Raw genomic sequence first — 14,594 nt, 5'->3', positions numbered from 1 at the left:
GTTGTAAAGTTGGTGCATTCAAAGATCCCAGCAAAACAAACATTCTGTGGTTGGATACACTAGTACTGGCTGAGTTAGTTACCATAAATGGAGTGGCAATGAAGAGACAAGACAAATAGGTGACTTGTTTTAGGTAATCACGTAACACATGTAATTCCAAAATTTGATGTAATTCCAAAATTTGTCTTTTCACAGTGGACAAAGTCCTTTCCAGAATGTATGTGTACACATAATAAAACCTGTAGAATTTTTCTGCCAAAATGTCATCATTATGCATGGCAGTACTACTATTGAATGTCTATTCTGTGTCAATTATATCAACAAGCGACCTAGCGGCCGATATAGCTCCGCTGTGTTTATGTAGAGAGTAACTATTTTTGACACATGTTGATGAAGAAGGTGGAAATCTTTGATAGCTCAATGCAATGGCCAGAAAAAAGTGGCTTAAATAAGCTGCAAAAATACACAATTTCATCATACTTTGAATACATCACATCAGATCATCCGTAAGAACATGTCAACCAAAGCTATCCGATGAGTAGTTTTTGAGAATGAAATTTTCTGACCAAAAATTGCAACATTGCCCCAAAATAGAAAATTACAGATTTCATCAGAAATTCAATATATATTACTTAGCTCATCTGTAGAAACCTGTATACTAAATTTCAAAGCTATCAGAACAGTACTTTTTGAGAAACACACTTTTTGACCAAAAATGGCAAAAATTGCCCCAAAATTACAAAATTACTGATTTCATCATAATTTCAATAAATATCATTAAGGTGATCTGTAGGAACCTGTATACCAAATTGCAAAGCTATCAGATGAGTAGTTTTGGAAATACACATTTTTTGACCAAAAATGGAAAAAATTAACCCAAAATTACAAAATTGCAGATTTCATCATAATTTCAATAAATATCATTAAGTTTATCTGTAGGAACCTGTATACCAAATTTCAAAGCTATCAGATGAGCAGTTTTGGAAATACACATTTTTTGACCAAAAATGGCATAAATTGCCCCAAAAATACAAAATTACAGATTTCATCAGAAATTCAATATATATTACTAAGTTCATCTATAGAAACCTGTATACCAAATTTCAAAACTATCAGACCAGTACTTTTTGAAAAAAACATTTTTGACCAAAAATGGCAAAAATTGTCTTAAAAATGCAAATTTGCATATTTCTGCACAATTTGAACAAATCTGAAATAGATCATCCCTAGGGACATATGTACCAAATATCAAAGCTATCTGACCAGCAGTTTTGAAGAAGAAGATTTTTAAAGATTTTTTTACCAAAAATGACAAAAATTGCCTTTAAAATACAAATATGCAAATTTCACCACGATTTGAACAAATCTGACTGTAGTCACCTAAGTAAAGTGCATATTAAATTTAAAAGCAATCGGACGAGCGGTTTCAGAGAAGTAGATTTTTTTACCAAAAACAGCAGAAAATGCCCCAAAAATACAAATATGCAAATATCACCACAATTTGAACAAACTGAAGTGAGGTCACCCCAAGTGAACTGCATATAAAATTTCAAAGCAATTGGACTTGCGGTTTCAGAGGAGAAGGCAATTGTTGACGGACGACGACGGACGACGACAGACGACGGACGACGACGGACGACGACGGAAAATCAACCTATTTGATAAGCTCCGCGTCGCTGACAGCGGAGCTAAAAAACTAACAGACATTCAAGTTCAAGACCATAACAAACAGTTTCTCTAACAACTTCAATTTACACAGACATAAGTATTCAGGTTATTGATGCGCATTGAATAAATAGCTTATCAACATCAAATTATATTTGTGGAATGTAGTTTGTTCTGCAAGTTCATCGAAAACAGTCTAATTTCAGACAAATTCAGTCTGGTAATTGTGAACTGCTACATCTGGAGAGAAAAAGGGTTCAATTTGTCAGCGGAAGTGACAGAGACAATATTTTTTTCCCAGGTAAATAACTTAGAGCATAATCTATAAAATATAATTTACAACACATATAAAGATATAATACATAGTCTCAGAATTGCAGTGAGAGGGTTTTTTCTTCATTTTGGAAATAAACATGGCATAAAGCAGAGAGCAAGTATATTTTGTTCTGTGAAGACAGATTTTAAAAAATCTTACTTGTAATAGACAAAGGTACTTAATACTATGGGTACAAGGCTGCCATCAAAGATCATATAAAATATGCACCTGTATTGCTGTATTTCTGTATATCAAGTGAAAATGTGAACAATAAAAAATCTGTGAATAAAGTTCAGTATGATTTAAAAGTACTAGACAAGGGTCAGAGAGATTAAAGAAGTTCTAAGGTTCAGTGAGATTAAAAAAGTACTAAATAAGGTTAAGTAGGATTTAAAAAGTGATGGATGACTGACCTGTGACATATGTAACATGACCTATCTTTGTGCGCAGGACAGCCTGTACCGCCGCCAATACCATAGACATATTGATTGCTCTTGGAAGAATTCTCAGCGAAGTAAATTCCAGCTCCAAACATTCCACCAATGTAGGCATGTCTCTCATCAAAACCTTTATTCACTATGGCATTGATGAATGGAGAACCTGATAATAAATTGATTACATTACATGTTTTTAACAGTTTCATTGAAAAACATGAAATATTGATCTGTACTTATATTTACCTAATCCATCTGCCCAAAACAAAGAAACAATTATGTGCATTATGAGGCTGGCTGTAGCACAACTATTTACTTAGACAGGCGATCTTTTTTCACTATCCTGATGTTCCCACATGTACTGGGACATGTAGAATTGCATACTGTTTAAGACAAACAGCACTGATATATGTCTTTTTTTTATCGTGCATGAATGGCTGAGCAAAGATACAGTAATATTTATGATGAACTGAAACTTTCAACCTGTCAATATTGACAAGTACTTTACAAAGCTACATGTCCAATTCACAGTCTGACAGGGGAACAGGCAGATTAGTATTATTTTGAGCTTTGAGACTGTATGATATTCTATCAGACAACAATCTGCACACAAAACCACTTAATATACAAGTTGAACACTTGAGGGCGGTAGAGCATAACTCACTGAGTACCAAGCAAAAAATCTATACTACACAAACAACTATGTGTCATAATAAAGAAACTAGAGCAATAAGTTTTAACTTTGAAATTCAAAAAGAAGAAAGATGAATTAGAAAACATCAAATTGGTTGGGCAGTCTCAAACTGAATTGGGACATAACAGACATAAACGATAGCTTCACTGATTATTGCATTCACAGAAGACTACGACTTACAATTCCTACTTGTAATGCACCAGCAATTCAAGTTCTATTGCTTTATTGAAATATAAATTTACAACGAGATGAAACCAACTGCCTGACTTGAACAGTGAAATGTAGTTTCATTCTTTTAGAACGCTATGTTGCTATCTTGTAAGTTATCTTAGCAACATTCCAGACAAAAAGTTGCAATGTATGTTATCATGTCTAATAGCATCCAATCTCCAATTTCCTAAACAAATATATTCATTTATGCAAAGTGTATTAATGAGCATTGTTTGATTATGCACATCAACTGTTAAAGCGCAGTGGTTGTCGCGCTGCGCATCCTCCTGAGGGGGTCCCCCCTCTGTTGTAAACAAATCCAAGAACGCCGCACATGTTACGGGTTGATTGTAATGTTTGCGATATTGCCGCTTGTTAAAATGGCGGCTGATCTGTCACAAGCATACCAACTAACCAAATGTAACACGCAATAAAAGGTCAATTAATCTAAGTTAAATATCTGCTGAATATTGAACAATAATTGCACGCTGGATTGAGATCACATTTGCTCATGATTTTCTTGAATCAGTTGAATGGGGCTCGGCTACTGTTATCTTTGGAGCCATAGAGCTAGACGTACGCATGTACGCATGTATACGCCAACAGACTATCAACGACCGGGCTCTAGTTTTCGACATCGCTAACAAGGACGAGAGCTTTCATTTCAAGAGGCCCGACAGGAGTACAACAAGTTGTACAAAGACAACAACTCAAACTACAGAAATCTACAGCTTGCAGAGCAATGCCCGCTGCAGCAAGAAGCATCTCTGCATCTGTTCCGTTCCGTGGTCTGTATGAACGTCCGTGTCAAACCGGGTATATGGCGCGCTACACTCGGCTGTGGAGAATCCAACTCAACTACAAAGTTTACCCCGTTTTGGGGTGCAAACGAGAATTCTGAGTACAGGTATCAAGTCAAGCGAAGGACCTTTCATAGGTCTTCTTGTTATGTGGGGGTTATCTCACTTGAAAGAGGATTCAGACCTACCCGGCAATCAGGAGGTACAACAACGAAGTTTGCCCAGCACCGGTAGGCCTACACCAGCTAGCGGTTGGATCACTGCCATGACCGTGCACAGGACCGGGGCACAGGATCTCTCGATACGTCTATGCACGGTGTAGCCGTGCAATTTTCCAGCCAAATGCCGCGAAAACCCGCTCGTTTTGTCGATTGTTTCCTGTCATTTTAATTTCTTACCACGTAATACTAGGAGAAGTAAGACATGGTGATCAACAGTTGGTTGTGGGCCAAGTCGTCGCGGGCCGGCCTGTACATTGTGGGACCGGATTCTCTATATCCGTGTACGTCAACGCGGTGACCGTCTCCCAACAACATCTCTGGTGTCCTGCTCTGGCTTGCCGATCATGGTCTTGAGTGTAATTTTTGTGGTAGGCATTGTGCTTGTTGCTGGTCTACATATATAGGCAATGTTGATCATTTTAGTTATGTATTTTCACTGTACTGTACGTAACATTGTGTACAACCAGCGTGATCGCGCGCGATCAAACCTTTTTGTTCACTGTGTCTGCGTACAGTGAACTCAGCAACATAATGTGCTGAGTGTAGTGTCCCAATGTTCGTAGCTCTACACGAGTTTATAGATAGAAATACACCACTGAAGTTCGTTTCCGATCTTAATATTTTACTATTGCATGATGTTGAGTCTTACAAAGGCCTTAACAAAGTGGGGGACTGCTCCCATCTCACTCCTATTGAAGTTGAGAAGACTTATGTTTACAAAAATTTATGTTTATCAACAAAAAAATCACGCACGCGCAGCGCGACGACCACTGCGCTTTAATGAGTCACAACCCTTTGAGAATATTCAATTGGCCTAAACTCTTGCACTGTTTACTTATTTATTCTCATTTGATGATAGTAAAATGTGAGGAAGTACTACCCTTCATCATGTGCAAACAATTCTGTACTGTCACAATGATATATTTAAACACCACAAAAAACGATACAAAACCACACTTGTATCTTAAAATTTGGTGATCATAGGCCTCAGCAAATCAGATTTTGTTTTGCTTTAGTTAGTTAACCCCTAACACGCTGACAAAAAGTATGTTATAGTTGATACTTTTAAATCAAGGACAGCTAAAATAAAGATTACTTACCATGAAACAGCATTCTTTCATTGTGATGGTTATGATTTTCAATGGCAATCTCTTCCTCCTGTGCACATAACGTTCCCAAAGCCTCTTGTTTCTCACTTTCTGTACTTTGATGATGTTATACCTGTTGAAAACACCGCCTGCATGGCCGTTGTCTTTGTGTTCACGCACTGTGTTCTGCATCTGCAAATGTGTGGACAGAGGTCTCATTTTAATATCGTACAGTATATATATGTGTAAATTCGGTGAATTCTTGATCAGAATTGAACTCACAACGTAGGGCACAGAATTACATTGCAAAGACATTGCGGTTAAACCCAGTACACTTGGCAATGATGTGTTCACAGGGTAATCAGAATCGCCACTTTAGTTTCACGATCCTTTATTGAAAGTCTCTTCTCAATGTAGTTTGCAACATATTTGAGTATACCTGTAACAACAAATGGGCTTCCAGAAACTTTGACAAAATAACTTGTTAACACTCTTACTCTTATTAATGTAAACTTTTAAATCATAATATTATAATAATATTTAAATTTATAATATATATCATTACAGATAGGAAAGAAAGCCCTTTTCAGTGCAACATAGTTTAAAATTGCATTACAATTTACTATATCACAAATTTTTCATCAAAGTAGAAAAAGTTTTATACAATTGAACTGATGTGTATCTCCAACTAGTGGTCCATTACTTCATGGACACACATCTTACAGTAACTGTTTATCTATTACACAGAATAATACTGTCAATACTAACCTCTTCTGACACTTGTTGAAATTCCTTATCGTCATGGGTCAAATCCACCAATAGCGTACCACTTCCCATGGAGCTGGCCAAAGTGATCAGTGGATTTCCACCGCCCTGTCCACCCAACACTCTCTCCATTCCCTTGATCAGTTTGTGCCGGTGGCCGTAGGCATTAACTCCTATGTCCTTCAGTTCCTCGTGCCCCATATCCATCAAAATATCCATTGAAATCTGGAGAGGTGGCAAAAATAAATAAATATTTGTACAAAGTCACAATAAAAGTGTTCAATGTTTGCTTATTTAGTCTTTATTAGTTGTAGGAAAGACCCAAACCATACTAATTACCACATTACTAGTGTTTAAAAGGCAGTCTAGTAAATCTATAATTCTAAGAAATTATGATAAAATGACAAATTTACTAAAATATTATGTATCACACTTATTTCAATATTAACCCTTTCACTGCCGAGCGCCCTTGTCCGTTATCTTGCCAAGTTAGTAGAAAACCGCCCCATAATATGTGTCTGCAAAAGATTGGCTCTTCTGCACGCTATCCTGCCAGGCATTTTGGCAGAAATCGCCCATTTTCAGGGTAGTTTTAGCCGTACTTATACGTGTTAGACTTCGATAATTTCTACATGCCCGTAGACAGGGGAAGGAGCTCAAGGGTTACTGCAGAAAAAAATTGAGGTCACCAGCTTTGTTTGCCCCTGGGAGTGCGTCATTTATTGCCGTTTCATGTTTATTTTTTCGGTAATAAACTCCTTCAGTATTACGCACGTCCGCTAGGCACAAACATCACCTCACTCGTCTGTTAGTCAGAGACCCTGAGGGTCATGCTAAGGGTGCAGCAGCACCGGCAAACCTGTCCTGTTTCCCCAGGGTAGGGTAAATTGAATACGTACCTTCAACGACTTGGCAGTGTAGCACAAAAACTGTGTTTTGCCGTTGTATTAACGACATGGCTGAGCCATTGAAGCACAGCTCCACGTAGTTTAGCCAGCTCAGTTGGGAGTTGGTTTACAAGTGTTACCGTTCATTACTGACTTAATCGAGTGGTCCTCAGTCAGGTACGGGTTTGTACCGACATGGCTTGGGCTGCAGCTAACCAGTGATAACCAGTCACTACACCCAAGTCTTCAGTTCACTTTTGCGATGCACGGGTGCAACGCAATATGCTTCCATTGTTCTAGCCATCGACGTGTCCACATGCCTGGCAGCCATATTGTACTGCTAGCTGGTTTGCATAACAAAAGCAGTCCCTGCTAAGTGCAGGCGGTATCCCCGTAGCATTGACCTTATGTAACCTTTTGAATTCTCTGTACGCAAACAGCGTACGTAGTTACCAATACGTCGGCAAGAGGATACGTTTGCCTGCGAACCAGAGCCAATACTTCGGACGATGGAATAAATAAAAAATCTAAAGCTACGTCCATTGAATGGCACGGCCAAGGCGGTGAAGAACGTTGCCTGGCTTGAAATTGCAGAGCTGAAGCCCAGCTTAGTACGTCGGACACCAGTTTGTAATGGTATTTCCGAGTCGTTCATATCCGTTCCATCGGAGGAACAAGTCGAGCCGTCCCGTCAAAAATACGTTCTCATTTTCAGTCACGCACAACTGAATAAGTGACTTTCGTCTCGCACCATCGGCACCATCTGCCAAGTCGTTTGCAAGAGGTAGCCTTCTAGATTAGCATTGCCGAGTTGGTCAAGTTCGGCAGCAATCTCTATAGTGCCAGGCAGCCAAGTACGTCCAACTCCGCCAGAAAACGTCACCATGCTATCCTGCCAAGTCCGCTAAAAAGCGTTAAAAAAAACCCAGCCCCCCTCGGGTGTGGGGGACTGGCGGACAGGTTTCTGCACCTTTCCCTGTCTATCGACTCCCTGCGAACCCATTTCGAGGGGAAAAGGCGTTCCTTGTCAGAAAACCTCTCCTCGGATGACCCCTAAACGCACAGGGGATAGCAAAACGTAGTGCCGTCGACTTGGCAGGAAAGGGGGTACCCAAATAGGGCCCGATTTCCACCGGGTTGGTAGAATAACGGTCATCAGTGCTTAGATTCTGGCTACTCCGAATTTCAAGCGGATTTTCACCGACTTGGCAGGAAAAGGGTTAAATAAAAGGTATTGTTTATAGCTATTATGTAGGCAAACATTAGAATGCTGAAAAAAGTATGTTGTCTGATGTATTTTAGTGGAACTCACTTGCTCTTTTTCAAAGATATCTCTCAGATGATCAAGCCCGAGGTTCTTCAAGAAAGTGGTGATGTTTATATCCAGAATGCCCTCGCTGCCTTCAGATGCTGTCCTCTCAACTGCACCATCTCCCGCACCTACAGGAGCGATGGCGACGGGAGCAGCAGCTGCAGCAACAGCAGGTGCTGACGCAGCTTGGTTGGCGATGGATAGGCCTCCCATGGCACCAGCTAACTGTTCAGTGCTGGACGCAAGCACGCTGGAAGGTGTTCCGTTGCTAGGAGTTGATGAGAGAGACACTGATGCTGACGATGCTACACTGCTTGGTGATGTCTTTGTTACTGCCATTGGTTGAGTTGGTGGCATGGCGTCTACTAGCAGTGATCTGACATCTTCTGCAGTGGCAAGGTCTAGAGGCGTTTGGCCTTCCTGGTTCTTCATGGTTGGATCAGCACCATGTGCAAGCTGAAAAATTCAATAAATTTCTTTCATAAATATCAGCTCATTCAATTTTTATTGAGGTTACAATTCCACCATTGAAAAATACATGTAGATGCAGTTGAAAGCAACTGCCTCACTGTGAGCTGCTCACAGTATTTCTTTTTTGTACAAACTGACCCGATATACAATCCCTTAGTGCCCATGTGTGAATATCAATCTCATGCATAAAACATCAAAACAAACAGCACAATTCACTTGCTTTGACCTTGAATTTGTTACATTTTAAGAAGTGTCAAGGAAATTGACAGGTGTTCAAAATGATTTCATTTGATCGAAGGTGATAGGACAATTCACTATCAGCATCAAAGCTGACCTTTAGGTTAGAACAATTCATAATCAACATCGAAGCTGACCTTTAGGTTATGTACACTACCTATTGTGATAACATTTGTGACTACATTGATATTTAATTGCTTTACAATTGCTTGTAAAATGTAACGATTGTTACAGGACAGGAATGGTGCAACCTACCAGCAATGCACAGAGTTGAGTTCTACCCTTCTGAGCTGCTTCATGTAGCGGTGTAAAACTCCATCTATCAGTGGCATTCACACAGGTGCCGTACTTGATCAGCAATGCTGCTATGTCAACATGCTGTGAATGAAAATGGAAGCAATTATTTCATTTTTGATGACCACAATGTCATTGAAATAGTCCATGGGACCTTTACTCATGCAGCAGAATGCCATCGTCTTTTAATTGGCAAAATTGGGTTCAATTTGCATCATATCTCAAATACAAACTGTCAGGTCCATAACTTGACAGCAGGAGACACTGTGAACTGAAAACTACCAAGTCTTTGTTATTTTCATGTGACTATATGGTGCAGAAATGGTTTATTTGCATCAAAATTTGATATTACCGCTGTATCCAGATTGCAACTAGCTTACCCCATATGATGATGCATTATGCAGTGGGATTAAACCACCTTTATCCCTGGCATTGACATCAGCACCATTCTCCAACAACAACTCTGCTACCTCTACGTTGTTGTAACCCGCTGGAATCAGAAACAAAATATGTTGTCAGAAACAGATAAAGTTGGATTGGCACATTGTCCAGCAGAACTCAAACTGAGATACACTGTAGTTCTAAAACCAGCTAAAACTTATGTACGACACATTCCTGAATTGCACATTCAGTATCTGGCTGATATCAAAAGTAAGACATGTAATGGATGCACTATAATACAGTTAGGATCAAAGTATGATACATGCTTTATTGTTGCCTGATCACATATTTCAAGATCAATAAGTGAAAATCTGACACTAATATAAATCACCTGGCAATTCAAAACTCTATCAACTATTTGAATTTTGACATCAGCAGCTTACCAGCTAAGTGCAGAGGAGTTGAATTCCTGCCCTGAGAATCACGGCAATTGATGTTTTCAGGACTGACTAATTTTTGTACCCTGGCCAGACAGCCCTTCTTGGCTGCGTCTAGCAGTGCAGCATCACCACGCAACAAGTCCTGGACGTCTTGGTCCCCTTCTTTGACAAGATCCAGTGGAGTGTTACCGTCGCGATTTTTCTTATTTGCGTCAGCACCATGCTGCAATCAAAAGTGATATATTTATGTTGTCATACAGCATGCACTGAGAACATGAACTTGGAAAGTAAATTGCAAAATCATGGAAAAAGAGGTCTGTCCACTGTATGGAGGTATTATTAGCAGTAAACTGTTCATTTTGCTTTGCAAGATTAGTGCAAACATCAAGCAAACAAACAATGCAATTTCTTGCTAATGTATTTCAGATACTCAGACTTTTTTCATGGTACTTTGTTCACCCTGCTTTCCTCAATACTAATACCATAACTTGGAAACAATGTTTACATTGACAGCCTGCATTCAAAAGCAAACTATAGTAAACATACATCCGCACATACATGTACATACATACATACATACATACATACATACATACAGACGCCACCGACTCACCATATAAGCTCTTTTTGGTATTTATATACATACCAAATATGAGCTAAAAACAGTTATTGAAGATGTCTGCTACAAAATTTTCTGAAACTGTGTATGACTGAATTTTGATCATCAAAAAAGAAAAGATACCCTGAGAACTTTATTTGAACTAGTTCTGCACAGATTCTAATTAAAGGTCTTGCCACAAAGCACTTTTGACAACAAAGTTCACTTGCAATTAAAGCAACAGCATTAGGGGCAACATCAAAAGTTCAATATAATAAATCTAACTTAATTGCTTAAGTTTGGCCTCAGACCCCCCCCCCCCCCTTCTAACTTAACTTACCTAAAATGAAAAACATGCGGACTCATACCCTGTACTAATTCTTTCAAACGACGTACCAATGTACCATTGAATTATATGAAAATTGAAAACCATTATAAAGTAACACAAATACGGATGACTGGATCGGTTTAGCGTACGAAAAGCAGCCTTGAAATCGTAAAATTTGCCAAAAAGACGTTAAATCGTTTTTGACTGCACAGAAATTAATTTGGCCAAAAACCCCCCACCCCAAACTTAAGCAATTAAGTTTTTTTTCAAACATCGATCTTTTGACGTTGCCCCTTACTCACTTTGAGTAAGAGTTTACAAATTTCATATTTCCCTTTGGCAGCAGCTTCATGGAGCGGAGTGAACTTCCAGAGATCTGCAACGTTGACTACAGCACCATGTTTGACTAGTAACTCAGTGACTTCATAGTGACCGTAAGAACAGGCATTGTGAAGAGGAACTAAACCACTGTAACACAGAAATGAGAAATATCACACAGTGCAAAGATGCTACAGATCAATAATTTATCGTTTAATATCAAATACACAATAACTTTGAGGTAATTTTGGGACATTTCTTTCCCTATTGAAGAAATCAATTTATCGTTTTAAATTTCAAGGCACTCATTCACAGTTTGCTTGAGAAAAATGTCAACACAAGGTACCGTTACATTTTTGAAGAATGTAGTAGTGAGATCTGAAGTATGAAATTTTTCATTTATTGGAAAAAATAAAATTATGCAGACTTACATGTTTGTCAGAAGTCCATGACAAAGTAAACACTGGAACTAGAACTTGGAATACTTAGTATTGAAACATTTAATGTTAAATACAGCTCATTTCAGGGAAAATTACTTTACGAGACTGTTACATTTCTAAAGGTTTAACTCACCCTTTGTCCTTAGCATGTACATCTGCGCCATTTTGTAACAAATACTCGACTACAGCAACTCTGTTATAACCAGCAGCAAAGTGAAGTGGTGTGGAATGTCTCCCCTCAACATCTCTACAGTTGACTAAGTGTTGCCCTTTGGTCAAAATTTGCTGCAAGACAAAAAAGTTATTTGTGAAACTAAAGTGTGATTTACGCAATGCTGGGTTTGTTTGTTGGTCATGTCTTTACAATAGTGCTGATTGCAAAAAACATCATATTTTCTCTCATTAATATGCACAAATAAATATTTGTCTGAATTTTCCGCATAAATGACAAAAATAAAACCTGCTAATGTTACAATGCTTACTAAAAGTCAGGCTAATTTGAATGAATTTATGGCTCAGACTACAAGCTGCAACAACAGCCGTGCATGCAACAACAAAATTTGTCCAAATTTTAGGTAATGTCCGATGTCACGCATGTGCGGCTATATTAAGTAACAAACCTGAAAATGCGATCAATGCTATTCAAACACCTTTATTAAATTTGGCACAACATGATTTTGTGTCTCATGCAAAATTTACAGCTGGTGAATACAAAATTTTCAATGTCTCAGTCCTTCTGGTATTTCAAAGAATGAAAGGAATATGATAGTTTTCTAATATTATGGATCAAAGTTTGAAAATTCATCAATTCCTTTATTAAATTCATGCCAGAATGACTTTGCTTTGTGCTACGCTGTTACATACTTATATAGAGAAGAGAGTTTTCAACAATGAAAATTTTCTAGTGGCTTTACCTGGCATGTCTCTAGATCTCCAGCTTTGGCTGCTTCAAGAAGCTGATAATTTTCATCTGGAGTACTAACTGGTGGCTCTTCTGTTACAGAAAAAAATATACCTTTCACAAATGTCAGCATAAATGCTCAGGGCATTATTGCGAAAGTCACAATTCAACAAATGACCTAGGTTCAAAGAGCACAAGAGCTGAAATGCTAGTTTGCATGCTTCAGGCTTGAACACTGAAAGTAGAATTATTTTGCATAGACTAATATTCCTTCGTGTCACATATGACTTTCAGGGGTTTTGCTGTGGGAAGTCACGCTGGTGGAAATGTTACTGGGAGTCCAATGTCATTTTATCAAGCTTTCAGTCACTACATCACTCCAACTGGTGAGATCAGAAACATCGCAACAGTAACAAAATCATGTATCTTTAATCTCCTAAACTTAACAAAACCGAAGACTTGACTATTTCTCTATTTATTTCAAATCTGTGATTCATTCGTTCTATCAGACAAATGTTCATGCTTGCGGAAAAAAAATTACATCCATATAAAAATGGTCTAAAAACCATACAATACATTCTTGGGTTTTCCATGCAATGCACAAACTTCAGAGCAAATTATTTTGGAAAATGGAATATGCTTCAAAACTGGGCAGGGTTATCTCAAATGCACTGCCTTCAACAAAGTCTTATAATTGCTGCAAGTTCAGTACCACACTCATGGCTTATGCTAAGCCTTCCACACAGCTGAAATTCAATTTGGGTCATTGAGTTGAAATAAGGATTTAGTTCACAGGAGTTGAAGAATGCTTTTTAGAGAATTGAGTTTTTACAAAGAGTTCTCACAGTAGATATTGCTTGCAACACATTTTTAACAAAACCTTGAATACTTCAAATTTGTCAGTGTTACCATATATAGATACTAGTATACTGCCGATTTGCCTTCATATAATTATCTTAATTGAGCCTAATGCCACCATCCACGCTAGACCGTTTTCAATAACTCAACAATTTTATGAACTTCATCGATATTTCATGTAACACTCCTGAGATATACACTAATTCCATGAAACACGACTATCACGAAAATACAGACAGGCAATAAAGCTTTTATGGTGAACAGCATTTGTTGAAAATTGCCAGTGAAGCATATCACATATTATGAGAGACACACTAATGATGGTGGTACCAATGCTGATTTCAATTTAATCCCAGCTAATATTTCTGGTTTTATGTCAAAGCTATTATAAGAGACACATCCATTCTCGGCATAATGAGGTTGCCGACGGCATTGCAAACACACTGAATCACTGAATCCAATGAACCATAAAACATTGATCAAGGCTGATATCTGCTCTGATGACAGATGAACACTGATGTTATTGAAATTTCAAATTTAATGGCAACTATTGTGGCTTTGTCCACCATCAACGTATGCATTAATTGGTTATTCACTGATGCATATGTGTGATCCAATACGACAACGACATCTAAAATTGCTGTCTGTACCTTGTAACATCAGTTTGATGTTCTCGGTGGCCATCTGGGCTGCAGTTAAGCCTTGAAGTGAGACAATACTAGAGTCAATGCCATAGGTCAGCAGCAGTCTGCAAGCCTGGCTGGAACCATCGTGGGCAGCTCTGTGCAGGGCTGTTTGTCCAAGACTGTCCAGTGCATTTACCTAATATTCACAGAAACAGAAAATTTTGACTGAAAGTAAAATTGCAAGTAGCCAAAATAGGGCAACACTTCAAATATCAAAGGCAATGTCTGGAAGTATAAATGCATGCATACC

The 14,594-nt window shown here is 38.4% G+C and overlaps 1 protein-coding gene across 1 annotated transcript in view; it reads right to left on the bottom strand.

Annotated features, from left to right (window-relative positions):
* The window catches only part of LOC139128326 (poly [ADP-ribose] polymerase tankyrase-1-like), a 31,096-nt gene that overhangs the window by 6,048 nt on the left and 10,454 nt on the right, over positions 1-14,594 (bottom strand). The window contains 12 exon segments of the mRNA XM_070694120.1: positions 2,395-2,581; positions 5,441-5,497; positions 5,500-5,620; positions 6,197-6,418; positions 8,393-8,848; positions 9,356-9,478; positions 9,775-9,884; positions 10,219-10,438; positions 11,444-11,609; positions 12,033-12,184; positions 12,814-12,893; positions 14,309-14,480. Of these exon segments, the coding sequence (XP_070550221.1) occupies positions 2,395-2,581; positions 5,441-5,497; positions 5,500-5,620; positions 6,197-6,418; positions 8,393-8,848; positions 9,356-9,478; positions 9,775-9,884; positions 10,219-10,438; positions 11,444-11,609; positions 12,033-12,184; positions 12,814-12,893; positions 14,309-14,480 (2,066 nt within the window).

The sequence above is a fragment of the Ptychodera flava genome, unplaced genomic scaffold (genome assembly GCF_041260155.1).
Source record: "Ptychodera flava strain L36383 unplaced genomic scaffold, AS_Pfla_20210202 Scaffold_49__1_contigs__length_964681_pilon, whole genome shotgun sequence".
Classification (NCBI taxonomy): Eukaryota; Metazoa; Hemichordata; class Enteropneusta; family Ptychoderidae; genus Ptychodera; species Ptychodera flava.
Note: the sequence above shows the minus strand (reverse complement) of the source record. Positions and strands in the feature narration are given on the sequence as shown.